Source organism: Aotus nancymaae, unplaced genomic scaffold (genome assembly GCF_030222135.1).
Source record: "Aotus nancymaae isolate 86718 unplaced genomic scaffold, 86718_ANA_hifiasm-v0.15.2.pri h1tg000040l, whole genome shotgun sequence".
Taxonomy (NCBI): Eukaryota; Metazoa; Chordata; class Mammalia; order Primates; family Aotidae; genus Aotus; species Aotus nancymaae.
This window is the reverse complement of record NW_026988454.1, coordinates 109537343-109564921: the sequence shown is the minus strand read 5'-3', so window position 1 is coordinate 109564921 and position 27579 is coordinate 109537343. Positions and strand designations below refer to the sequence as shown.

At 40.6% G+C, this 27579-nt stretch overlaps 2 protein-coding genes across 5 annotated transcripts in view; both read right to left on the bottom strand.

Moving 5' to 3' along the window:
- Window positions 1-464: 464 nt before the first annotated feature.
- Window positions 465-17330, bottom strand: LOC105709614 (glutathione S-transferase A4). 2 transcript variants are annotated; one of them, XM_012441587.2, is made up of 7 exons: window positions 17268-17330; window positions 16165-16269; window positions 9978-10029; window positions 8086-8218; window positions 7084-7225; window positions 5116-5247; window positions 465-1086 (listed from the first exon to the last, which is right to left on the bottom strand). In XM_012441587.2, exons 2-7 carry the CDS (start codon window positions 16249-16251, stop codon window positions 964-966), a joined length of 669 nt encoding a protein of 222 aa, XP_012297010.1. In that variant the 5' UTR covers window positions 16252-16269; window positions 17268-17330; the 3' UTR covers window positions 465-963. The 2 variants fall into 2 exon arrangements, with proteins under 2 accessions (XP_012297010.1, XP_012297011.1); XM_012441588.2 differs by lacking the exon at window positions 17268-17330 and having other exon boundaries at window positions 16165-16594.
- A 6005-nt stretch (window positions 17331-23335) lies between these two features.
- Window positions 23336-27579, bottom strand: part of CILK1 (ciliogenesis associated kinase 1) — a 39346-nt gene continuing 35102 nt past the window's right edge. For 2 of the 3 annotated variants that reach the window (XM_012441590.2, XM_064360980.1), the window contains 2 exons: window positions 26908-27043; window positions 23336-24781 (listed from right to left, as the gene is read on the bottom strand). In XM_012441590.2, coding sequence (XP_012297013.1) covers window positions 24748-24781; window positions 26908-27043 — 170 coding nt within the window. In that variant the 3' untranslated portion in view covers window positions 23336-24747. Of the gene's footprint in view, window positions 27044-27579 lie in introns of all 3 variants that reach the window. The other variant, XM_012441595.2, reaches the window with a different exon arrangement.

Sequence of the window (27579 nt, the reverse complement as noted above, 5' to 3'; positions counted from 1 at the left end):
AGATGGCGTTTCACCATGTTGACCAGGCTGGTCTCAAATACCTGACCTCAGGTGATCACCCACCTCAGCCTCCCAAAGTGCTGGGATCACAGGCGTGAGCCACTGTGCCCAGCTGATGCTTGATGAGTATTTGAGCCATGAATGAACACCTGTTTAACGGCAACATTCTATTAACAGACCATACTTTGAGGTCTGAAATGCAAAAACTTAGAAGTCTACAAATAACCACTTGGGTAGCAAGAAGATAAAAATAATATATATTTGCATTTTCTTATATATGTGCCAAATGTAACTGGAAGGGTACACCAATAACAACTGCATTTTCCTGTGAGAAGCAGGACTTGGTTGCTGCGAAGCACGGTTGAAAAGACTTCCAAGACTTTTTATACTTTTTTTATTTTTGAACCATGCAAATGTAGTTTGTATTTCAAAAAATTTAATTAAAAATTCTAGCAACAAGGCAATGAGCAATGACTCATAAATTCTTTATTTTGGCTAATATTGATTGCATTCATTACTACCATTTTATTTATTACAGCTCAGAGGAGAGTTATTCACTAGTCATTCTGTTGTTAATAAACACTATGAATTAGGAAGACGCTGGAGGGAATAAGGATAAGAGACTAGGATAAGGAGAGCAGAAAGAGGCTCAGGGGAGAACATCAGATCCTGCCGATTCTCGTTATCAAGATGAACTGGCTACAGGACAAATGAGTAGCCTGGTCAGATCTAATTTAAATGACAGCCTCTCCAAAAGGTTTTCCAAAAAAGATCCCCTAACAATTATTTACAGGACAAAAAAGGTTGATATTTCTAGAAGAGACTATCTCTTTGACACAAAAGATCTGACTTAGGACCCAACTTAATACATAGCACCGTTACAGAGCTGGGATCAATTAAGACGTTACTGTGGACAGAGCCATCTCTAGCAACACGTTCTCAGTCACACATGGATGTGTTGTTTTATGGCCTAAAGATGTTGTAGACGGTTCTCACATAAATTTCATCAGGGGGAGGCTTCTTCTTGCTGCCAGGTTCAAGGAATCTCTTAATTGTAGGGATATTACTTAGTTTCACTGTGTACTCCTGAAAAAGGAAAATCCAAAAGTTTTAGGCTAACAACAAAGGTATTAGTTACTATGAAAATATGATTATGAAAAATGGTCCATCAAAATTTGTTTAATAAATAGTTGTTGAAAGATTCCAAGCAGAACTGAAATCCAGCATTTGTTTACCAGGGGTGTCCAATCTTTTGGCTTCACTGGGCCACACATAAAATACACTAACACTAATGATAGCTAATGAGCTGGAAAAAAAAATCCCAAAATGTCTCATAATGTTTTAAGGAAGTTTATGACTTTTTGTTGTGGCACATTCAAGGCTGTCCTGGGCCACATGCAGTCTGGAGGCCGTGGGTTGGACAAGCCTGGGTTAAGATCTGATTTCTATGACTATTTACAATCTGTGTCATCAATCACCTGTATCAAGATCAGGGTTTATGTCAATCTCCAGGTTCACAAAAAGATATGAACTCTTTCCAGAAATGGCAAAAGTAAAAACATACTCAGAATTCTGACACTTAAGGTGAAAAAAAAGGAAAGGAAAAACTCATAGAAAATACCTCAAGTGTATTTTTTTTTTTTTTAATGCTAGTAAAGCGAAGCAATGGGAGTGGAGTAGGAACAAAGAAAGCTGTAACTGGTTGTGATCAATTAGCTGTAAATGCCACTCTGACCAGCCACCTGAAGTGCATTGATCTGTTGGGAGAAAATGCATGAGACATTTAAGTAAAAGTGCTTTAAAAAGTCATCAGATGGTACAATTTATATTTTAAGATTCAGCTTCTTCAGACTTTTTATCCCTGTCAGTAAATGAATCCTCTTTCTGGCTATGTAGAGGAAATAGCCAGTTACATTTTTTTATAGACTCTGGCTTAGATACCAAATATTTATTTAAACTGGAATGGAAGAAAAAAATGTATTTTTCATTCATGGAGTCAAATCTTACCAATTTTCAGTAACTGAGAAGAAAAGCCCATTTGATCTAGTGAAAAATCCAAACTATGTGAAGAAACATATACTCATCATTTACAATTGTTCTAATAAAACCTTTTAAAGCTATTTAAATCATTTATTTAAAAGTGAAGAGGCCATTTTAAATAGCTACTATTTATTGCCTATTATGCACAAGGCACAGCCTTAGTTAAGCACACACACACAAACATACATACATGTCACTAATATTAACAAAAACCCTAATAATGATGCCAATTAATTATATATAAATATGACAATTTGCTCTTTTCATTACTTACTTAAGCTCTACTTATGTTATCTGATTTTAAATAGTATACCAAAATTTAGAAGCTTGTTCCAAAGGATGTTTGTTTCAAGATTTATCTGGGGTTCATAGTTATGTATAATAAAACTTTTGTTAACTTTTTAAATTCATTAGTCAACACAGGCATAACTCTTTAAAATTCATCATAGATCTGGTGTCAGATTCTGAAGTTTTTTAATATTGATGCTCAATCCGATCAGAGATTAAAACTGTATTTATACAGATAACGCCTTGGGGCTTAAAAAAGGGTTGTTATTGGCTGGGCATGGTGGCTCAGGCCTGTAATCCCAGCACTTTGGGATTTAAAAAAAAAAAGGGATTGTTATTATAGTGTCATGAATGGAAAATACCAGTAGGTCCTGGTGCTACAGCTTACCAAAAAAAGCTTGATCTCTATCATTTACCCTCGACTTTTTAGATCTTTTGTGTATATTCAATGAAAAGTACCTTACTGCCTGTGAGGTATGTGTGTATGTATACACAAGTATGTACATGCATGCCTGGAAAGATTTCACTTTTTTTTTTTTTTTTGAGACACAGTTTTCCTGTCATTCAGGCTGGAGTGCAGTAGCACGATCTTGACTCACTGCAACCTCTGCCTCCCTGGTTCTAGCGATTTTCCTGCCTCAGCCTTCCGAGTAGCTGGGATTACAGGCAGATGCCATCACGCCCAGCTAATTTTTGTATTTTTAGTAGAGATAGTGTTTCCTCATGTTGGTCAGACTGGTCTCAAACTCCTGACCTCAAGTGATCCATCCGCCTCAGCCTCCCAAAGTGCTGGGATTACAGGCATAACCCACCATACCTGACCTAGATTTCATATTTAATAAGCTTAGCAGTCTACCTACTTCTAGGTTCGGCATCCCACCTATTAAGGGATATAGGTACTTCTAGTACTTCTAAATAATCTATTTTTCAGAAACCACACAGACTAGCAGAAAGAGTATAGACTTAGATCCCAGACTCCTCTGTGGCTCCCAACTCAGTCATCTACAGTCTTGCAACTTTATGCAGAATGTAATGTTTCCAAGCCTGTAGTTTTCATCTGTAAAATGGAGATGGTGAAGCCCATCTCCTAGGTTATTGGGGTGGGGTTGAGTGGACAGATGAGCAAATGCATGTAAGTGCCTAGCAGACTGACTGAAATAAAGCCGGCACTCAACAAGTAGCAGATCCCTTCCTCTGATTCCCCTTCTCTGCTAAACAAATAATGTTTTTTTAACAGTGCAAAAGAAGACTTTCGGTGAAAAGTATCCTAAGTTCTGAATGAATAAAATCACATTAAAGAAAGTTGATCTCTGTGTCTGCAAGAGTAAATGAAAAAAAAATTGAAAAAAGAAGTATATAAACTATAACATCATAAAAGATATGGTGGTTTATTGTCTTGTTGAAGATTTTTATTCTCATTTTCTGGGTGTATTTATCACACTGGTGGTAATTGCCCTCATTAGTATATCAAAATATTTAATAGACTTGGCAAAAAATTGTTTTAAGTATGTATGTTACTCTGGAGACTTAGTGTGTCTCTCTTGGCTTTTGATAACTTGGTCAAGTATACAGCAATTTGGTCTGTATCAGGGATTGGCAAGCTTTCTCTATAAAGGACCAGTCAGCAAATATTCTAAGTTCTGCAGGCCATATAGTCTCAATCTGATCCATTCAACGCTGCTGTAGAAGCACAAAGGCAACCTTGGCATTATGTAAATGAGTGGGTGTGGTTTTGTTCCAATGAAATTTATGAATACTAAAGTTTGAATTTCATATAATTTTCATGTGTCATGAAATATTATTCCAGAGATATTTTTTCAACCATTTAAAAATGTAGAAATTATTCTTAAGAGCTGTACAAAAACAAGTGGCAGGCCAGGTTTGGCCCAGGGGTTAAAGTCTGCACATTGGAGATAAAAGGCTAAGGTTCACATTCACTGGCTAAACCAGCTATGCTGCTCATTTCTTTATCCTGGGTCTTTACTTCCTCATGTGAATACTGAAATCATCAAATGAGATTTTTTTTTTAAGGCTCGTCTCTGCTTTAAAGTTCTATGATCAATCCTGCCAGAATAACCCTGAGGGATAATTTCAGCCACACAAATCTTTCCTTGGAATTTCTCAGAAGGAGAATGGTAGGAATGCTTTGGGATGATGTTTAGGGTGCTAACATCTCTCAATTGCTTTCAGAGCTCAGGCTTAGAATTTCCTAACTTGAGACCATACTATTTCGGAGAAAGGGGGTCACAGCCTGATGAATGAGATGGTTTTGATGTTGATCTCACCCACTCTCCCATCAGTAGATACATGAGAGCGTGAGAGCACCTCACCTCTATGGTTATTTCTATGGGAAGTCCCCAGTGGCAAACTTCCTGTGTATGGAGTTTTTTTCCAGGAGTGCAGTTATGGAACAAAATTCTGATGGAAATTTCTGAGTTGGGAGTGCTGGCACACGCCTATAGTCCCCACTACTCAGGAAACTGAGGTGGGAGGATCTCTTCAGCCCAGGAGTTCAAGACTATCCTGGGCAACATAGCAAGATCCCATCTCAAAAAAAAAAATCTTTTACACATCAATGATCTTTCAACTTGAAGTATTTAAGAACCAGAAAAACAACTTCAGGTCCTCACTTTCATTTCATTTGTCAAACTTAAAAAAATTACACATACACACACACACACACACACACACGCACACACTCACACTCCCCAAAGCCAACGAAACAATAGGCACTGAAGGGAGGCCCAGGAGTTCTAGGCCAATCTTCTAATACATAGTTTTATTTACCTGGAGGAAAGGAAATGCAGACAGGATATTAGGAATTTTCTCTTCTAGAGCTAAAATGGTTTGGAGTAAAATCACATCTGCAAGACTCAGCTGATTACCAACAAGAAAGTTTTGTCCGTGACCCCTTAAAATCTGTAAGAAAATGGTTTGCATCAGTTATAATGTTCCACATGGAGAGACTTACGAGGCTGTTGAATCAGTGCAGTATCTGAGAAGAGGTGAAACTATGGTCTTGTCCTTAGTTTCATAAATAACATCAATTAAGAGGACATCCCCTATATTTGACAGAGAGAAAGAGACAGAGAGAGAAAGAGAAAGAAAGAGTACAAAACAAGGCATGAAAATAAATGAAAGCATCCTTAAATGTATGCTGTGGGTCTGAATGAGACATTGAAGTGGGGAAGGGAAAATTCCTTATTTTTGGATTTAGCATCTGGTGTTTTCAAAGGATACATCTACTCCAAAAATGTATCTACAGAAATGCATGCAGGAGGCTTGGGGAGGGGTGGGGTGATTTAAGAAGTCTAAGTGATAGATCATCTGCAAGAGGCCCACTCTTATTTCCCAGTTCTGTTGCTAGAACATCAAGACATGTAGTCATAAATGCAACCCAATTATAAAATTAGACTGCCTCTTACATCTCCCAAAACAGAGATCAAAAGCTTGAGTTCATCTTGACTCCCATTCTGAGGGTAAGATATAGGTAGGGGGCTTTATAGGAATCGATTGTGATTAGGGAGAGACAAGGAGTGGTGGCAGCAAAGGGGAGATCCCCTTCACAGTGAACTCTTGGATGCCCATGGGTGTCTGCGCTGCACAAGTGTGTGTGTGACAGGGACTTTGAACACAACTCAAAGTCAAATATAGCTACTGCAGCCAGAGTGGCATAGTATAATGCATCCTGAATTTGTAGTCAGAGGCCACAGTTCCAACCCTGCTCTCAAGCATCCACTGGATAAGCCACCTTGGCTGCTGACCTCTTTATCCTGGGTCTTTACTTCCTCATGTGAATACTGAAGTCATTAAATGAGATTTTTTTTCCTTGAAGAAAAATCTTTTGGTTTTCTGGCCATGTTACCTTTGACAGGTCACTAAATCTCTCCATGACTTCATTTCATTATGTGTAAAAGGGACAACAGTTCTCACCTCACAGGCGTGTTGCAAGAAACCCTGACACAGTCTGGGCCCCTGGGACCTAAGAATGAGAAGTGATCCTTCACCAAAGCACCAGCTCCTTTGTGCCCTTTTCAGACCACATTTCTGCATTATCCTATTTTACATTCACAAAGTGCCTGTGGGAAAGAGATCATAAAACCAAGCTACAGAAACCCCAGAAATTACCTCTCCTTTTTCCTAAATCTAATTCCGTGAAGATGGTCAGCGGAAGCTTGCCAGATAGGCCTTCCCATATTTTCACATAACTCTTCTTTAGTGTTTGCACTGAAACACTAAAAGCAATTCCTCCCAGTTCAGGAATAAAAATCTGAAGCTCAGAAAAGCAGATATAGCAAACAGAGAAAAACAACAAAACCAAAAACAAAAAGAGCAAAGGCAAGACAAATAAAATGGAAATGGTTCTTCTTCTCATATCAAATTATCAAGGAGGATGTCCGCTATGAGATAGCTGTTCAACAACTGTTTGTTGAATGAACGAATGAGGTGGTTTTGGCTTTTCTACATCTTCTGAAGTCTCTGCTGTACCCACACAAGGTGGGCACTTGGTGAATGCAAGGAACAATAAGGGACAAAGGTGGGAAGCCCATACTTTTTCTAGACGTCTGAATCATGCGGTCCTAGCAGAGTCTGAGGGGCTCTAAGAGACCAGCTTTGTGCTGTGGCTGCTATTAGCTCTTAGGTTAGTTAATCCAACTGGGCTCAGCTTTAAGATGCCCTGGGCAGAAAAGGGTGTTTGTGGCAGCTCCTTTGTGGTTGGGTTACTCTGTGTATGTAGGCATCTCTGCCACCTACCTTTTCAAACACAGGAAAGTATCTAATGATAGCCTTCTGGGCCATGTTAACCACTTCCTTTTGTTGATCATCTGGTTTTAAGAAAGGATGCATGATAAGCAGTTCCAGCAGATCCAGCGTCCCCTCTACATACATGTCAATCCTTAAAACAAAAAAGCAGTTGTCTCAGTTTCTTCTCCCTTCCAAGTCATCAGTTTCCACAACTAAGAATTCAGAGTGCTTTGTTCTTTTTTTTTTTTAGCGTGCTGTTAACTCACATTCCTAGAAGCATTTACCTATACCTGTCTCTTAAGCGCAAAGATATAAGGTCAATTCTAGTTGTAACTCAGAAAAAAATCTTTTGGAAATCTGTCACAGATCAGAGAGCTTGACATTCATGAGTGCTCTATTTCTGGGCATCCTACTCCTTCATCCTCACCCCAGAATCTACATTTGGGTCTCTTGGTATGGGTCAAACTTTGTATTTATAAAAATAGTGAATATCACTTATGGAGTGCTCAGAGTGTACCATGCATAGTGCTAAACACTCTCTATCCACTATCTCATTGAATCACATGACACTATGAGAAATGTACTATTCCCACTTTGCCCAGGGTCATGCATCTAAGGGGTGCAAGGACCAGGCTTTTAATTCAAATTGTAATCTAATGCTCTCTCTCCCAGGCCTTGAATGTCACAGAACCTCCTCATTCCTCATACTTAACAATAGTGAATTTGCAAGAAAGGGAAAAAGCAGTATCAAAGCATTTAAAAATTTGAAATCTGAAACAATGACACCCTAGATCTAGTATTCAATTTCTGAATCCAATTCTTTTCTTTTGTTTTACTCAGGCTCTCTCTACTGAAGTTTCAACTGGTCTTTGTGACCCTCCTGGGTTTTTGTTCCCTGATCTCACTAACTATGTAAGACATAAAGTAAATGTGGTGTGCTGCAGGGGGCTGCTAATCAGCTAAGGCATCAGTAAGCTGACAAGTGAGAACACTCAAGAGGGGCCACAGTACAGGGTTCTCTCCTTGAGGTCCTTGCCAAAGAGATTGTGCTTGTCTGCTATGTAGTGGAGAATGCTTCGGGTCTGTACCAACTTCATCCCGTCAATTTCAACCATGGGCACTTGTTGGAACAGCAGGTGGTTACCTAAGAATGGAAGCCCGGAGTTAGAAGTGATCTCTTCTTCCCTGTCCCCTAACCCCTAAAAAATGCTCTGTTGAATGAAAATAAACAGTGGAATCATGGCCTTAGGAAATAGTGTAAAGCTTCTGGATGACAGATAACCTTAACTTCATTCAGGAGAGCAGATTTAGCCATAAAAGAAGCCTGAAGGGGCCGGGTGCAGTGGCTTATGCCTGTAACCTCAGCACTTTGGGAGGCTGAGGCGGGTGGATCACAAGGTCAGGAGTTCGAGCCAGCCTGGCCAACATGGTGAAACCCTGTCTCTACTGAAAATACAAAAATTAGCAGAGCATGGTGGCTGGCACCTGTAATCCCAGCTACTTGGGAGGCTGAGGCAGAGAATTGCTTGAACCTGGGAGACCGAGGTTACAGTGAGCCGAGATCATGCCATTGCACTCCAGCCTGGGTGACTGCGCGAGACTCTGTCTCAGAAAAAAAAAAAAAAAAAAAAGAGGCCTGAAAACTAGCATTGTTATAAACCCTCCCTTTTCATTTTCAGCCCCGGAAAAATGCCTATTCACAGTGATAGGACTGGGGGGAATTATCTTCACTACCGAAGATATTTCTTCAGTCTACACTGGCCAATACAACAATCACTAGCAACATGCAGCTATGTAAACCTAAATTTAAATTAATTACAATTTTTAAATCTTAAAATTCAGTTCCTCAGTTGCACTAGACATACTTGTTGTGCTCAACAGTCACATGTGCCTAGTGGCTACCATATTGAACAGTGCAGAATAGAACGTTTCCGTCACCATAGAATGTTCCGCTGGACAGCATTGTTTTTAGAGAATCTGATCATGAAACCTAAGTAATCAGCTGAGACTCATGTATACTCTTTGGTTTCTATCTGTTCTGTGGCTACAGAACAGTAGCCACATTTACTACCAAGTTTGCTGTCAATGGTGAAAAAAAAAATAACCCACTGTTTTCTTTAACAAACCAGAATCCAACACTTTCCACATACCAAATTCTGGGGAGAGATGTAGGTATAGGGTGCAGCCTGGCCCTTGAGGAGTTTGGGCATTTGGGGGAGGTGAGGGGAGATGGGAGAGGAGTAGTTAGCACATGCCTAGTGACTTCCAGACAGCGTCACACACAAAAGATGGCTTTACAGCCCTGGAGAATTGGTACCACACAAGGGAGCCTTGAATTGGGCCTGAGGACCCTGCTGTTGCTGTGAGGAGGCTGCTCACAGGGTTAATGGGTGCATTCTTTATGGGTCTGCTAGTGGTTCCTGCTACAATGGATGGCAAGGAGGGAGCAGGGCTGACCAGGAATTAAAGCAGGGAGGGGGGTTTGTTGATTTCACTTCTGTATAGTATTTACTTCAGAAAGTCTCCCCATGTAGATGGGGATATTTATCTGCATACTTCAAGCAGGCTAGGATGCCTCAGATAGTGTGAAGGAAGTTATGGAAGATGAGAAGGAGGGAAGGGGCAAGAGAGAGAAAGAAAGCGGGAGGAAGAGACTGGAGGGGAGAGCGGAGAGAAGAAAGGAATGGAGAAGAGTCATTCACTCCCTTCAGCCAACTTTTATGGAACTATTGAATAAGAATTGATTTCCCGGCAATTTCAGCTATTTATTCCCTCTTGCTTTTTTGGTTTTGGGGTACTGTTCTGAATGTTCAGTGTCATCAAATATTTTTGCCCTTCCAAATAGATAGCATTTCTTAAAGGAAAATCAGTATTAGAGACAGTTGGTTCATTTTCATACTCACCATCCTGCAACTTGTGCAACTGTTCTTTTGTTTCCAGAAATTCTTCATCAAACTATATTTTAAAAAAAGAAATGCATATATACACAGTGGAATATTATTTAGCCATTAAAAAAATAAAATCCTGTCATTTTCAGCAACACAGACAGAAACGGAGGTCATTATGTCAAGTGAAATAAGCCAGGCACAGAAAGACAAAGACTGCATGTTCTGATTCATATGTGGGAGCTAAAAAAGTAGATCTCATGAAAATAGAAAGTTGATTGGTGTTTACTAGAGGCTGGGAAGTGTAGCGAGGAAGGGGATGTGGAAACAGTTTGGTTAATGGTACATAAATACAGCTAGACAGAAGAAATAAAATCTAGTGTTTGATAGTACAGTAGGGTAACTATAGTTAACAATAACATAATACATAGTTCAAAATGGTGAGAAGAGAAGAATTGGAACGTTTCACCATAAAGGAAAGATAAATGTTTGAGGTGGGTGATGGATATTCTAATTACCCTGACTTGATCACTACACATGATATGCATGTATCAAAATATCACATGCATCCCCCAAATATGTATATTATGTATCAATTTTTTAAAAAGCTATCCCCAACCTCCAAAAGGAGGTAAATATCATTACAGGTTCGGGACTGAAAATACCAAGTTAAACAGTCTCAAGAAGCAGAGAGAAAGAGCAGTCTTAGCATCCATATCTTGGTTTCTAAGTATCACTGCCCCCTGAAAGGAATTAGGGCTCCTATATTTTTATTCCTTTACTTTCCTAATAAACTTGCTTTTGCTTTGCACTGTGGACTTGCCCTAAATTCTTTCTTGTGCGGAATCCAAGAACCCTTGCTTGGGGTGTGGATTGGGACCCGTTTCCTGTAACATTGGGAAGAAGACACATGCTGATGTCTGCAACTTCTTTGAAATGATTCAGAAAAAAAAAAGGGAAAGGAAAAAGCAAATGAGGCAAAATGTTAACAAATGGTGAATTTAGTTGAAAAACATTCAACTTGGAGGGGTGGGGAGAATCAGGATCATAGGGTAGAGGCTTGGCTTCTACTACTTGCCAGGGTGGGTGCTCATGGTATGAGGAAAGCGTCCTCAGTGCTCCCAGAGATCTCCATCTAACGCTCATGAACAGTAGCCTTGGGACAACAATGCTCAGGACATTTATCCCAAAAGGTGGTCAGATGTGGTACAGGCAGTACTCCTGGGTCAATTGACAATTTGTATCTCAGAGAGAGGCAATTGAGGAATTTGTCCCTGGATATTTGTACTACAACATACTAAAATCAAAAGTCAAAACATCATATTAGTTAACAGAAATAACTAATTATTTATTTATTTTTTCTTAGAGTTCTGTCACCCATGGTGGAGTGCAGTGGCTCAGTCACAGTTCACCACAGCCTCAAACTCCTGGGCTCAAGGGATCCTGCCACACTCAGCCTCCCAAGAAGCTGAGATTATAGACTCAAGCCACCACATTTGGCTCAGAAAGTTTATCTCATATATGCAGGGACAAGGTGTTCAATTGACGCTCCTTGTTAATGGTAGAAGTGGTATAAATCTCCCATGTATCAAGGGGGATTTGCCTGGGTTTTGAGGGGTCTTTGGGCAAATAAAGTTCCAAGCATGGAAGAAACAAGCAACATATAGCAGTATCAATGATGACTCAAATTAAGTGACTGACCAACACTGAAGACTCCCTGAATTAGAACAGGCTGTTTTTCAGCAGGTTATAGTGACCTGCTTACTCAGATGTATGTGCTTCAACTTTAGGTCCAACCTAATCACGGAACATTGAGAATCATGGACTTGTCTGGACGCTGCCAGCTGGTTCCTCCTGACTGTCTCAGATCTATGTGAGCACAAACTTAACTGGCAAAGAGATGGGGAGGGGCCCCCTCCCCACCACCTTTTGGGAATTGTCACTGTAAACCATGTGGTTGCCCTAGGAGAGAACCAATCTAGCTTCCTCCACTCTGGTCTGAGGAATGGGCTCATTCCGCGATCAGCCTGTCCCTGTGATTGGTTTCAGGTAGATGGGTCAGATGACTCATATTATTTTTTTGTTTAACTTATTTGGGGTTGAGTTTTTATTACTGTAACCAAAAATAGTAGGAGGGGCAGGCTAGAATGAAGACAAGAAAGAGAATATTTGACAAAGGATTATACTGCATACATATATAAGACCTCCATTCAAAACCTAAGAAGTAAATCAAGAATTACAAACACAGACCCCTATGGGTATTAGACAAATGACAGACACAAGTGAAGTCGAGCAGGTTCAGGTCCTGGGACCATGAATGTTTTTCACTTTCCTCTTAACAGTTAACAAATACACCCTAAGAGGGGGAGGTGGGGCAGTCCTTATTCAGATCCAACAATTGCGGCCCTGTGAAAGCGAGAACTCAGGATCATCATATCTTCCAATTTCTAAAGACAAGTCAGAAATCAGAATTTGCATATGAAAATGATGTCAACTCATTTAGAAAATTGTAAAACTCCATGTGGCAAGTTATTATATGCAAAAAATAAAAACAACAAACATGAAACCCATAATCCAATAACTCACATTTGCCATCTTTGGAGGTTGCTAGGGTAACAATGCATTATTCTGAAAATCGATAATCAAGAAATTACCTTACCTTTCCTATATGAGCCATATTTTAAAGTAATTAATGAGTGACAAGTACTCTCTTATAAGAGAATCACAGTTCATAAACATAGGTGAAATGATGGAAATTAAAAGAATTGCCATTTTGTAATCCCTAACAATGATGATGACCAATAGCTGCTAAAACCACAAGTTGAAAACAAAATGGGAGACACTATAATGTGTGGATTGGCGTTGACACCCCAGGAACACAATGATGAAGCTCGGCATCACTGAAAATGAGACCACCAGATACCAGGCAGCCCCTAATGTAGTACAATAGAAATGTGTTTGTTCAGAGTATCTCCTCTGACAGCCTGGCAGGAAAAAAAAAAATTAAAGAGAAAGAAAAAAGGAGCCTGAAGTGATCATGCCTCTGTGTCCAGCTGGTAATTTACAGGAAGTACAGAGAATAGAGGCGCATGTTAAAATAAGGGTAGCCTCATTTTGAGGGATTGTATTCTTTTTCCGGGTTCATCAAGGGGCGTAGCTTTAAAGGCAAGAATTTCCTGGTGCCATGCCCCCCTCCCATCTCTCTCCATCCGGGAGCTTCAACAGTTTATGTTTGAATTTCGCGGGCGCGGGAAGAAACTAAAAGTCAATCACTCCAGCGGAAGTTCTAAGGAACTCCTTTCATTGGCCCAGGGTCTTGGAGAAGGTGGGAGTTTCTCCCAGAATAAAAGTCCGAGCTCCCTCACCTGCGCCAGATTTCCAGCTTTCTGGAATCCTCTCCCACACGGTGGGAGCTCCCTCCAGGATTTTCCCCTCTGGAATCCCCATCCACACTCTTCGTGGAAGGCTTTCTCTTCTTTCCTTCTCTTTTCTCTACCTAAATAAAATCACCTTTCTGCAACACTTTTTGGGTCCAATATTCACTTTACTAGCATACGGTCCACCTGCAGTGGCCCCACCGCTTATTCCTTAAGAGGTTGAAGGCCCAAAACCCACAACAGTCACTGGCATCCAAGAAAAAACCTGGTTGCAATTTTACCATGTTACCGCAAGGCAACACTTGGAGGGCAAGTAAACCAAATTCAGAATAGGAGAAACTCTACAGGGCAGTTTATTCCACAAATAAATGGCACTAGAAGCAAACGTAGATATCTAGCACCCAGACCTTGGCTGTTAATACTATTTTCTTTTCTTTTCTTTCTGTTTTTTTGAGATGGAGTCTCGCTCTGTCGCCCAGGCTGCAGTGCAGTGGCTCAATCTCGGCTCACTGCAACCTTCGCCTCCTGGGTTCAAGCGATTCTCTTGCCTCAGCCTCCTCAGTAGCTGGGATTACAGGCTTGCACCACCAAACCCAGCTAATTTTTGTATTTTTAGTAGAGGCAGGGTTTCACCATGTTGGTCAGGCTAATCCCGAACTCCTGACCTCATGATCCACCTGCCTAGGCCTCCCAAAGTGCCGGGATTACAGGCATGAGCCACCGTCCATCTTGTTAATATCATTTTCTATTGAAGAAATTACTGATTTTAGGGCTAGGGCAGGGAAAATATTAATACAAGATGAGCACAGAGCATTTTGTAGTGTCAGAAAGTGCTGAGAACAAAAAAGAGGCCAATCTGAAATCAAAAAAGCCAAACCTGAAAGAGCACCAATAGTGGCCAAAGCTGGAAGAATTTTGGCAATTTAGGTCATTGGACTATAACCTAAAGTATAAAGTCAATATACTTAGGTCTATAGTGATATAAAGAATTGAATAACTGAAGAAATGGGTGGAGACAAATCTTCCTTATATAAAAATTTCAAATGTACATACTACCTCATCCAGGAGGTAGAGCTTAATTCTCATCATTTTGAATGTGGGCCAGACTTCATGATCTGCTTCAGAAGAATACAGGGAAAGATAGTAACTGTACACTGGAGGAACCTGGCAGAGACTACCTTAACCATGTGATCAAGGTTAATATCGCCAGTGACAACTCGTGTTGATATGTAACCCCTAATATAATGAGGTGAGGATACCTCACCTCTGTGGCATTCTTTCCCAAAACCCATAACTTCAGTCTAAACACAAAAAAAACCAAGACGAAAGCAATCAGAGTCTACAAAAATATCTGACCAGTACTTTTCAAAACCGTCAAGATGGGTAAAATGAAGGAAAGACTGGGAAATTGTCATGGATTGTTGGCAACTATGGAAACATAATGAATAAATATAATGTTGGATCCTGGAATAGTAAAAGGACACTAGCAACGGGCTGGGTGTGGTGGCTCACGCCTGTAATCCCAGTACTTTGAGAGGCCGAGGTGGGCGGATCACTTGAGGTCAGGAGTTTGAGACCAGTCTGGCCAACATGGAGAAACTCTGTTTCTACTAAAAAAATACAAAAATTTAGCTGGTTGTGGTGGCGTGCACCTGTAGTCCCAGCTACTCGGGAGGCTGAGGCAGGAGAATTGCTTGAACCTAGGAGGTGGAGGTTGCAGTGAGCCAAGATTGCACCACTGCATTCCAGCCTGGGTGACAGAGACAGACTCCATCTCAAAAAAAGCAGAACATTAGTAGAAAAAAACAGTGAAATCTGAATAAAGTCAATTTAGGTCATTGGATTATAAGCTAAGTTTAACCTGTAGTTTAGTTACTTAGCAATTAACATGCACCAGTGTTAATCATGGTGATGTAAAATGTTACATTAAGGGAGACTGAATAAGGGACTGTATTATTTTATAACTTTTCTATAAATCTGAACTTATTCCCAAATATAAGTTTGTTTGTAAAAAAATGAAGAGGAAACCTACAGATTTTTAAAATACTGAAAGAAACATAACCATTTTAAATATAATATGTAGACTGGAACGAACTATAAACACAAACAAAAAACACCTGTTTGAGACAATCAGACTCTAATGAGGACAAGGAATTGTTTATTTTGTTGGGTGTGATAATAATATTGTTATGTTTTAAAATCCTCATCTGTTAGAGAAAAATGTTGAGGAACTCCCAGATGAAATGTTATGATGTTTGGATTTTGCTTTTACTCCCACAAAACAAGAGGGTGATAGATGAAACAAGATTAGCATAGAGCTGATGATTGCTAAAGTCCGGTGATGCGTGCATAGAATTCATGGCAATGCTCTCTCTACATTTGTTTATATTTGAAAGTTTCCATAATAAGAAGCTAAAACAAAACAAAAGCAGACACACACACATATGCAAGCAAGATAGATACCAAGGCTGCCAGTTCGAAGACACTGAAGTAAACAGGAAATTTACCCTAAGAATGTATAATTAATAAAAGCTCAGAGTAATTGGCAATTTTCAGGTAAATTTCCTTTCTTCTTATTAACAAATATTCATTGGTGCTAGATCAGAAGCTAATAATTAAGTAAAAGTCAAAAGGAAAGTAGACTTCCATGAACTACATTTTATTTATAAAGAGGAATCCCTTCCGGGAAGAGGAATCTGACTCAGTGAAGCATGTCTGTGATTTTGGTGGACGAGAATTAGGACTGAACTCTGCTTCAAAACGTATTTTTCTTTCAAAGCTCTCAAAAGTTCCATGACAAATCTGTGAAGAAAAAGCATATAAGGTACCTCCACTCCGGCGGCAGCTAAAACCCATCTCACGGACTCCATCCGGCCTCTTCCGTTAGGATAGTGGAGCTTGGGCCTTGCTGCCATGATAGCTTTTCAGGCTTCCTGAAAAACAAATGCAGCAGCAGCAGTAGCTACTCGCATACCAGCAGTCTTAAGTTCACGTCTTCAACCCAATGCTCAGGGGCAAAATGAATATTCAGGATTTTGGCACGGGAAACTGTTCTTTATTTTTGTTACTGCATTTTTCCTCACTCAAGAAAAACATACCACCATTTTAAAACAGGAAGAAGAAAAAAAAAAAACCCTTGGCTTTTATATGATTTCTATTTATGACTTCTTATCCTGGATCTTGGGAAGCTGGGGCCATTTGTTGTAAAAACACGTGCTAGCAGTACGGGATTTCACAAATTCAGAACATTATATATTTTGACCTTGAAAATTTCAGCTTTTCCAAATTCAGCTTGGGGGTAAGGGGTGGCAAGCGTCGGAAGGGGAGGGTCGCGAAGGAAAATCGCACAGCCACTGGAGCCTCTTCAAGTATTTATGCTTTTACATGCATCATCGTATTTTATTATCACGGCAACTGGGAGGTGGACAGGCCGAGTACTACTATTGCCTGCAAAACGTGCGTCCATAGTCACGCATGCGGTGGCTGCCTCCCGGGTCCCGCGTGTCCCCCACCCCTACTGGGAGATGAGTCCCGGGTCTTGCAGAATGAGCCGGGGCCAGGGCTTGGCCATCTGAGACTGCACTCTCCGGTGCTCCGCTTCCCCGCTCAGCCCACGCAGGGACGTAGCAGCCACCTGGCCAGGCCCGGGCACGATCCGAGCCCACCTTACACCAATGCATTCAGACTCCGCAGAAGGGGCTTTAAAAAAAATACGCACACTGAGCAAGAAGGACCCCAACCCCAGCCAAGGGGCCCACCTCTGCCCAGACTGAGGCTGGCGCGCAGAGGACAAGAGGGAGAAAGACAAGAGAAGCACTGAATTGGCGGGGGTGAGGGATGAATGCGAGAGTGAGACTCGGAGAGTAGAGGGGAGGGAAAAAAAGAAGAGGGAAAGGGCGGGGAAGGAGGGGACGGCAGGAGGGAGACAGACCTGGTGTCCGCTCGGAGGCCCGGAGCCGCACAAAGCGCCAGGCCAGCTGTCCGCTGCTATGCTGGACCACCAGGCGGCCCTAGCGCGCGGGAGCTAGGCGAGGCTCCGGGACGACCTCACCAATAGAGACGGCAGTATTTAGCATGCCCCACCCATCTGCAAGGCATTCTGGGTAGTGTCAAAACAGCCCAAAATCAAGTCCTTTTCTCTCAAATTTTAGCATTTTAGGAATAAATGATATTTGCTATACTAGTTAAATTTGTCTTTGATTAAAATTTCTTGCAGAAGCTCAAGTTCTAGGTCAAAAAAAAATAACCTAACCTCAGTGAAAAGTTGGAAGTTTCTTTCACTTTATATAGCTTGTGAGCCACTGTAGGAACTCGGATGTGAGGGCGATCTGGCTGCGACATCTGTCACCCCATTGATCGCCAGGGTTGATTCGGCTGATCTGGCTGGCTAGGCGGGTGTCCCCTTCCTCCCTCACCGCTCCATGTGCGTCCCTCCCGAAGCTGCGCGCTCGGTCGAAGAGGACGACCATCCCCGATAGAGGAGGACCGGTCTTCGGTCAAGGGTATACGAGTAGCTGCGCTCCCCTGCTAGAACCTCCAAACAAGCTCTCAAGGTCCATTTGTAGGAGAACGTAGGGTAGTCAAGCTTCCAAGACTCCAGACACATCCAAATGAGGCGCTGCATGTGGCAGTCTGCCTTTCTTTTGACCCTTGAATTTTTAGATGCATTTTTTTTGTTTTGTTTTGTTTTTGAGATGGAGTTTCACTCTTGTTGCCCAAACTGGAGTGCAATGGCGCGATCTCGGCTCACTGCAACCTCCACCTTCGGAATTCAAACGATTCTCCTGCCTCAGCCTCCCGAGTAGCTGGGATTACAGGCGCCCGCCACCATGCCCGGCTAATTTTTGTATTTTTAGTAGAGACGGGGTTTCGCCGTGTCTCGAATTCCTGAACTCAGGTGATCTGCCCGCCTAGACCTCCCAAAGTGCTGGAATTACAGGCGTGAGCCACGGCGCCTGGCCCTTAGATGCTTTTTAAACGGCGAGTACACAATGCTTTCCTAACAGGAATGTCAAGTCCCTCAGGAAATCCACATAACGATATTAAGTGGGCAAAGCACCACATACGGATTAAAATCAAAACAGTAGACCCTAATTTTTCTACTTTTGTGTATACATACATATACATGTATACATATATACACACATACATATTTTCTTCTTTCTTCATCTCAGTGGGACATCTCGAGATTTCCCTTCATTTTATCCAATTTAGAGATAAGTGCTCTATAGCAATGGCCTCAAGACAGCACACCGGCTTGGAAGGTGGTCTTTGGGGTTGGGGATAGTATTTTAAAAAAAAATTTGCTAGCAAGCTAGTTAAAAGATTAAAAATATATTAAAACTATCAGAGCTATGTTATGGAACAATTGCCAAATTGGATTTTAAAGTTTGAAATATATGCCTTCGAAAATACATCTTATTTTTAGAGGCAGCTTCTGCTGTTTCTCAGGCTAAAAATGTTATTTTCTTCACCCACGGGACGCTAGAGAGAATCTTGCTTGAGAAGCCTGTAGTGCTGAACAATTGCAACCGCTAACATGGTCAGATTTTATTTTAAGTAGGTTTCTCCCACCAAAGTGTGGCGAATGAATTGGGGCAGTAGGGGCAGAGAAAGAAACCTGTTGTGTCTGTGTGAATTAAAGTAGCAGCATGAATTTGAAGAATACGGGTAAGAAAAGGTGAAATACTAAGGAGATAGGTGGTAAAGGATTTACAAATCAGGTCGAAGGGAGGAGGAAGAAAAGTCTAGAATGATGCCCTGCCCAACACACACACACACACACACACATACAAAGACACACGTCTGTTTTTTATAACATTCATTGTCATCGAACAATATATTTTAACACACACACTTCTTGTCTATTTTTATAACATTTATTGTCATCTAACACAATATTTTTTATTTATTTCTCTGTAGATTCCTAGAATATAAATTCCATGAGATCAAGGATTTTGGGGTTTTTTTTGTTTTCCTTTTGTACATCTGGCTTAGTATACAGTAGGTATTCAGAGAACATTTGTTGAATGAATGAATGAATGAATGGGCAATGCTTTGGTTTCTAGCTCCATAAAGAGTGGAAGAGGAAGACAAACTTTGTGGAAAATGGGTTGATTTATCTTTTGTTGCAATCAGCTATCCAGCTGGAAATGCCTACTAGTTGAAAAAGCTAATGAGGGCCGGGCACGGTGGCTCACGCCTGTAATCCCAACACTTTGAGAGGCTGAGGCGGGCAGATCACCTAACGTCAAGAGTTTGAGATCAGCCTCACAACTGGTGAAACCCCGTTTCTACTAAAAATACAAAATCAGCCGGGCGTGGTGGCGCACACCTGTAGTCCCAGCTATTCAGGAGTCTGAGGTGGGAGAACCACTTGAACCTGGAAGGAGGAGGTTGCAGTGAGCCGTGATCATGCCACTGCACTCCAAGCTGGGCAACAGAGCAAGACTCCTAAATAACAAACAGAGACAGGCTCTCTAAAAGAAATTTATTTGGAAATAGAGTTTTGCAATAGGAATACGCATGCCATAGTAAATTATGTGTGTATTCAGGGAGGTAAAATGAAACAAAGATTTCTAAAGGACAAAAATGACGGCAGAATTGTTTTGAAATAATTTTCCTTTGCTACAAAGATGAATAACAAGGGTAGTACCAGCATTTGTTTCTATAAGACTGCAATGGCCTTTGTGGAAGGTTGTGGGTTTTATAGTCTTTTGTGAGAATTTGTTGTTGTTGTTCGTTTGTCTTTTGGAGACAGGGTCTCCTTCTATTGCCCAGCGTAATGCAATGATGCAATCAGGGCTCACTGCAGCTTCGACCTTCCAGGTTCGAGTGATCCTCCCAACTCAGCCTCCTAAGTAGCTGGGACTACAGGCTCACGCCACCACATTGGCTAATTTTTAGTTTTTGTAGAGAAAGTGTCTCACTATGTTGCCCAAGATGGTCTCCAATTCCTAAGCTTAAGTGATCTTCCTGCCTCTGCCTCCTAAAGTGCTGTGATTACAGGATGTGCCACTGCACCTGGCTCTTATGATTGCTTTTTTTTTTTTTTTTTTTTTTGAGAGAGAGTCTTGCTCTGTTGTCAGGCTGGAGTGCATTCACACCATCTCGTTTCACTGCAACCTCGGCCTTCCAGGTTCAGGCGATTCTCCTGCCTCAGCCTCCGGAGTAGCTGGGATTACAAATGCCCGCCATCATGCCCAGCTAATTTTTGTATTTTTAGTAGACATGGGGTTTCACCATGTTGGCCAGGATGGTCTCAATCTCTTGACCTCGTGATCCGCCCGCCTCGGCCTCCCAAAGTGCTGGGATTACAGGCATGAGCCATTGTGCCTGGCCATGATTGCTTTTATTAGACATTTAAGCCAAGCACTTGTCTCCATTTCCTTAGTTCCGATTGGTTGAATTATATACCAAATTGCTAATATCTTACTTTTTTTACCCGTAAAAAAATGGCAGTTTCAGATGTCCAATCTTATAAAATAGAGACATCATCCTTAGGGAAACAGGACTGTAGGCGAGCCAGGGTGACAGCCTTTTTTTTTTTTTTCTCTCTGAGACAGTCTTGCTCTGTCACCAGGTGCCAGGCTGGAGTGCAGTGGTGCGATCTCGGCTCACTGCCACCTCCGCCTCCCAGTTTCAAGCAATTCTCCTGCCTCAGCCTCCCAAGTAGCTGGGACAACAGGCACACACCACCACGCCCACCTAATTTTTGTATTTTTAGTAGAGACGGGTTTTCACCATGTTGGCCAGGATGGTCTTGATCTCTTGACTTCGCGATCTGCCCGCCTAGGTCTCCCAAAGTGCTGAGATTACAGGCGTGAGCCACCGCGCCGGGCCTCAGCCTTTTAAAATCAACTCCATCTTACAATGAGAACCCATAGACACAGGGAGGGGAACAACACATACTGGGGCCAGTCGGGGGTTGGGAGGCGAGGGGAGGGAGAGCATTAGGACAAATAGCTAATGCATGTGGGGCGTAAAACCTAGATGACAGGTCGATAGGTGCGGCAGACCATCGTGACACACTGTAATAAACCTACACATTCTGCCCTTGCTATCCTGGAACTTAAAGTAAAATTAAAAAAAAAAAAAATCAACTCCATCTTAAGATGTCTACAGCTGAGGAAACGGCTTAATAATACCTGCAAGGAAAAATTCCTATGAAAGGAGAATGTCCAGGTGTTCCAATATTGCATAATGCTATATGCCTTTAAGATAATTATAGTCATACTTTCACATACTTACGCATGAAAATGCCAAGGATAACTTTCTTTAAATTAACCAAGTACGAATATTTTCCATGCTGTTAGTACATAGACATTGCTTAGCTTACCTTTTAGATAGATAAGAACCCTATTGAAGAAAAAATAAAGAGGAGGCATTCTTCCTCTTGCTTTCTGAGGACGCTCTACTCTCTGAGTAGCTGTCAATAAACTACTGCTTCTCATGGCACTCTGTGACTCACCTTACATTCCTTCCTGTGTGAGATCCAAGAACCCTCTCTTAGGGTCTGGATCAGACCCTAATTGGAGACCATCCTGGGCAAAATAGTGAGACACTTTCTCTACAAAAACTAAAAATTAGCCAATGTGGTGGCGTGAGCCTGTAGTCCCAGTTTCTGGCAACACTCAGTCTTGTTCACCTGAAAGTGTAAATAAGGTAGCAGCATGACTCTGTTATTACACAGGCTTGGGGAGAAATGAAAACTCCTGTTATAATAGTTCTGGCATTTTATGACAGGTATACCCCAAAGCCATTTTTTCCTTTGAAGCCCCTGACATCATCAACCTGCTTGTTCTTGAAGACCCTTAGAGTTATCCTCATTCTGAGACAGTCTTATTCATTTCATCTATCTATTCTACCTACCTACCTACCTGGTACATTTTCAGAGGCCCTGAGAAGTCTTCTTAGCCTCAACCCTTCACTTATCCGCTCAGTAGTAGGTAAAATTGCTTGCACGAAGATCAAGAGCTTCCAATCTCAGTTTAAGAGCTTTGCATACTCCCAGAAGAGGAAAACATTTGTCTTCAATTCAGTCTTAGCTATAAGTGATTAGTGTCAGAGTCTACTCTGACAAGTGGGTTTTCTTATCAGGAAAGATGGTTGAGAGCTTGAAATGGCTTCTTCAGGGTTTCTGAAGGGGCAGCATGAGCCCAATGTGATGCCAAAAAGTTAGACAAATGCCCATGATTACACAGTAAAGTGACCATGTTCTGATGGCGAGAGGCACATTTAGGGATTCACCAATGCAAGTTCGATTGGTAGGTCATGTTTCTACAAAATCCTGTCAAGGAGTCAAAGAATGTTTAGAAAATGAATTTCCTGTGACATTCTTTATGAACTTACGAACTATGACATTCTCATGAAGTTATGAACTTCTTTTGAAGGTTTATGTTGTATATGAGAATGTGCTGTGAAAAGCCAAAAGACATACAAAGCAGGTCAAAATGATGAAATCAGGAACAAGAAACTGTTCCCACCTGCTTTTTTTTTTTTGATACAGGGCCTTGCTCTTTTGCCTAGGCTGGGGTGCAGAGGGGTGATCTGGGATGACTGTGACCTCTGTCTCCTGGGCTCAAGCAATTCCCCTGACTCAGATCCCCAAGTAACAGGGACCACAGGTGCGCACCACTACTCCTGGCTAAATTTTGTAATTTTGGTAGAGACGGGTCTTGCCATGTTGCCCAGGCTGGTCTCAAACTCCTAGATTCCAGGGATCCTCCCTCTTCTGCCTCCCTAAGTGCTGAGATTAGAGGTATGAACCACCACTGCCAGGCACCTAGTTTCCTAAAAGCTAAATTTAAAAAAAACCTCCATATTGCAGGGTAACTCTTCATTCTGCTACTCTTAAGTGTATGCTTCTAATTTCATAGCAATAACACAATACTAAGCATTCAGAAGTTGTAAAACATCAAAGTTCCAAATGAACTAAAATAGGACAAAAATTAGAAAATACTAATGGAAGAACATGAAAACAAAAACAGAACACTCAAATCAATTTTTCTTAAACTTCAACTTTATTTGGAGCAGGAAATTTTTCCTTACATAAGGTTGACATTTTTAAACACCTTGGGACAAACTATTTAAAAAGCAACATTTTTATTTCAGAAGGGTCTTGCTTAAGTGGTTTTCTGCCTTCCTATCTTCTCATTGTTATGAAAACTTGCTTTATAAATAAATATATTGTCAGTTACTCCATTGTAATCAAATCAGGTGACTAATTTCTATCTGTACTGAGATATCTGAGATCAGAAGACTTGATTCAGGTCATTTAAAATTCACATTAGCACAGTGTCTATGAGAAACTGGTAATACAGATTCATGTGATATTTACCTCCAGTCTGTCTTCCTAATGGTTTCCATGAGAACATCCTCACAATAAATTATATAAAAGTACAGTACATTTGGTCAGAAATAGTAAAAATAATTCTAAAAATTAGCTACATATATTAAACAAACAAATTGCTACAGTATGCTTTAAATGATATAAAATAATGAGTATGTCAAACATCTTCTTATAAACATATTGCTTTTGGTCATACACTGAACTGAAATGTACAGCCTAAATTCCTTTTTTTCCTCTTTTGAATGGCACAAAACAATGGCTTGATGGTAGGGAAATGCTACTTCATGAGAAAGCATGGTGCCCATTAACTCCAACAGTACCTGTAGTTGCACTTAAAAAGAAAATAATTCTTATTTTGTGCTGTCTTGATTGTATACAATTTTTGATAACTCCAGAAAATGATACAGTGTTACTTTATTAGATGTATATAGTCCTTTAGGTAAGAGATATACTTTAAAAATTATTTGAAAATCAAGTTTCTTCCTACATAAAACCTATCATACATGAGCTGGGTTGAGGGCTTGGTAATAAATGAAATTTTATTGTAAGATGAACAAGCATGTCAAGAGTAGTTTTATGCAAATGCAGTTTTCCCTGCTCTGCTCGCTCTGCGTGGGCCACATCGGTACCCCCACAGCACACCTTCGTCACTGAACTTTTGTCTCATTTCAGCATGAAATGAGAACCAACCCTGTATCATTTCCTGATGTCCCAGTAAGCTTTCTGGTTGTAAATGAGGTATGGTCCTGATAGGTACAGTTACAGGTACATCATTTCTGTTGGTCTTATGTTACATTTTATAATTCTATAATAACAAAAAATATAGCTAACAAGTAGCATTCATTTTATTTTCATGTAACAGAATCTCAGTCAGAACAAAAACAGAAAGAGACAAAAGAAATGGTTAATATTCCCTTCTATAGTGCATAGCTTGTATACACGATTAGTCCTTTACCCATTTCAGAGAGGGGGAGGAAGAGTCCTTCATAGCATTTGCTAGTTAGAATTTGTTTTTTCAGTCCTCTAGTTTTCTCAACTGCACATCAGCTACTTGACTTTTTTATGAATATGGTTTGGTTTCCCCAGGAAGTTGTCTGCTGGTAAACAAAGGAAAGCATAAAAGGAAGAAAGTGAAGTATTTTCTGAATTTGGGCCCTACAAAAGTATTAGAAAAACAATTTTATAATGTGAAATAATTAAGTAACTAGGTTTTTCAATTAAAAAAGTGTAATGACCTTATATAAGCTAGATTACCAAGACTATGGTATTAAACAATCCATTTGCTCCTCTAAGGAATATTTACAATTTAAAACCTGCTTTCCAGCAAGCTGAGCAAGGTTTCAGATTAATTTACTCTTTATATATAATACAGAAAAGGAAAATAAATTTTAACCTTATAGTAAAGGACTCATCTCTGAAAACACATTTTCTGATGCTTTAGATAATGAGTTGAGAATATAATACAGAAATGAATTCAGCTTCAAGTTATGCTTGCATGTATATTTTCTGAAGCTTTGCTGCCAGCTTGTTAACAGGAAAAGACCACCTATCACATCCACATGTATTATGTGCTTTTCTTATGCCCCTAGGGATCATGGTGCTTGGTCAAGTATATTTTTGAATCAGATTCTCCAAAGCATAAATTACTCTCTGATTTTGGGTTAGGGCCCTTTGGAAGCCATGGTAATTCGTTCAGAATGCAACATATTATTAATATACCAAAGCAATTATTTATCAACTCATTTGGTTGAACCATATGGAAGTGTCTATATTCATCTCACCTATCATTTTCACCTATAAAAATGATCATTACATATGGTTCAACCTGCCATTATCCTGGAACCCAGAACCAACAGAGAGTAGTTTGAGCCCTAAGAGAATATGAGTCAATACACTCTTGAGATTACATTGCATTCACTGATGGCTACATTCCCTCTTGCCTTTAAGGTAACCATGAATGAGGCAAAAGCACCATATAGAGATGGATGAGACTGGACCTTTTGTCTTTTTCTGTCTCCAAACTGGCTTTGTCATTTTCGAAATTGCTGTAAACATTCCTCTCAATGGAACAGCCTCTGCCCAACATATAAAGTTCTCACTCTTGAAAGAAACTACACCAGGGTTAGGAGATCAAATGTGGCATGTGACTGTGACTTCGCAGATGAGTGGAATCTCTACCATAACTCTTTCTGCTCCCCAAATTGTCCTGAGAATTTGGCTAGGATAGATCAGTCATTGACTGCTCCTAGCCAGATCTGGAGAACTGAGCCAGGCGCAAAATTCCATCTCAGTTACTATCATCGAAAACCTTCTGCTGCTTCGATACTTAGTTTTTTGGCCATGCATCTTGGCAGGAATGTAAGTTTGATTGACTGTATTAACCTTTATGTTGAGAGCCTTTTGATGCAGAAAGCTCTCCTTTTATTGGTACGCATACAATTCGATTTCAAAAATAGAATAAATGAGAATATAATAGCATAGTATGATTAAGCCTGGTTTCATTTGATATCTGCAAACACATTAAAGGGTGTTGGGAAAATTTTTAAAAATGTATTTACTTAGTCTTCTTTCATCTGGGGAACAAAAATAAAACAAAGCCAATCATCTAATAGTTCTTTTAGAACAGCAGCAGAGTGGTACCCAAAAACCAAACCAATGACTTATTAAGAAAAGCAGAGGATCACTTTTCTAACAACAGTCCAAGAAAGCCTGAAGTACCTAGTGAGCCATACTTAAAATTTAACCACTTCGTAAATAACTGCACACACTGAGCCTTTATCATATAGCCTTAAATTGCACCCCTGTTGCAATACTGCATTAATATTATTACATTTTTCAAAATCTGTATAAAATACTATCTGGAACCCCAAAGGAAAATCAATTAATCTTTAAAAAGTTCATTACAAAGTTGACTGTATAAAATGCTAAAACATAATCCATATATACAAAATGCTGTTGTTTAAGAAAATAATGGGACCCAGTTTTAGAATAAAATAATTTTATACAAAAAAGCATACTGCATTCAAATCAATATTAAAAAAAAAACTTTAAAAAAGAATATTGACATGTCTTAGTTCAGAATAACTATAAAGTGTTGATTTGCTTTTATGCCCTCTGCACGTCTTGCAGGTAGAACATTAGTCAGCTGAGAAAAAGTGTCCTGCTTCTCCCTATGAAGAGATTCATCACCAAGGCAAATAGTCATCGCCGAGATGCGTACTTGGAAGCCCAGTCTGTCCGGCCATGCACTGGCTGGGCGGCTGGAGGCCGTGGTATCAACCCAGGAGTGCTTCTAGGCTGTGTGTGGAAGAAAGGTCGCCCAGCATGAGGTCTCATGGCCTTCAGGGAAGAATAACCTGCAATGAAAGAAAAAGGCTGACAGGACTGATATGGGGCCAATGCAAGCAAAGTGCAAATAATTGCATTCTGGTGACAAAAACATGAGAAAATAAGGAGTTCAAGAGAAGCATCTTGTCTCGTTCTTATAATCTTCTCTACTGCAGTTAAAGACACATTTTAAAGTTGTCAGGCCAAAAATAATGGCATGATTCTTGGCTCCTCTTTTTTTCATGTCCCACATATAGTTTGTCAGCATATCCTCTTAGCTCTACCTTCTAAATAATTACAGAACCTGGTAGCTTTTTACCAGCTCAACTATTACCACGCTGGCCCAAGCCAGCATCACTTCTTGCCTGGATAATTTCAACATCCTTCTAATTGGATTCCCTGCTTCCAACCTTGCCCCTGCTTCAGTCTAATGACAACAGCAGCTTGGGGGAGCCCGTCAAGATAGCTGTCAGATCACCTCACTTCTGGACTCAAAGCCCTCTGGGGGCTCCACATCACTCAGAATCCATGACAATGTGCTTACAGGCATCTTACCGCCCCTGAC

Excerpts from the sequence above, each read along its gene's own strand:
- LOC105709614 (XM_012441587.2), bottom strand. The coding sequence starts at position 16,251 with ATGGCAGCAAGGCCCAAGCTCCACTATCCTAACGGAAGAGGCCGGATG. Across the intron at positions 10,030-16,164 it reads TAGCTGCCGCCGGAGTGGAG|TTTGATGAAGAATTTCTGGA; the intron begins GTACCTTATATG and ends TTTAAAATATAG. Across the intron at positions 8,219-9,977 it reads GTTGCACAAGTTGCAGGATG|GTAACCACCTGCTGTTCCAA; the intron begins GTGAGTATGAAA and ends TTCCATTCTTAG.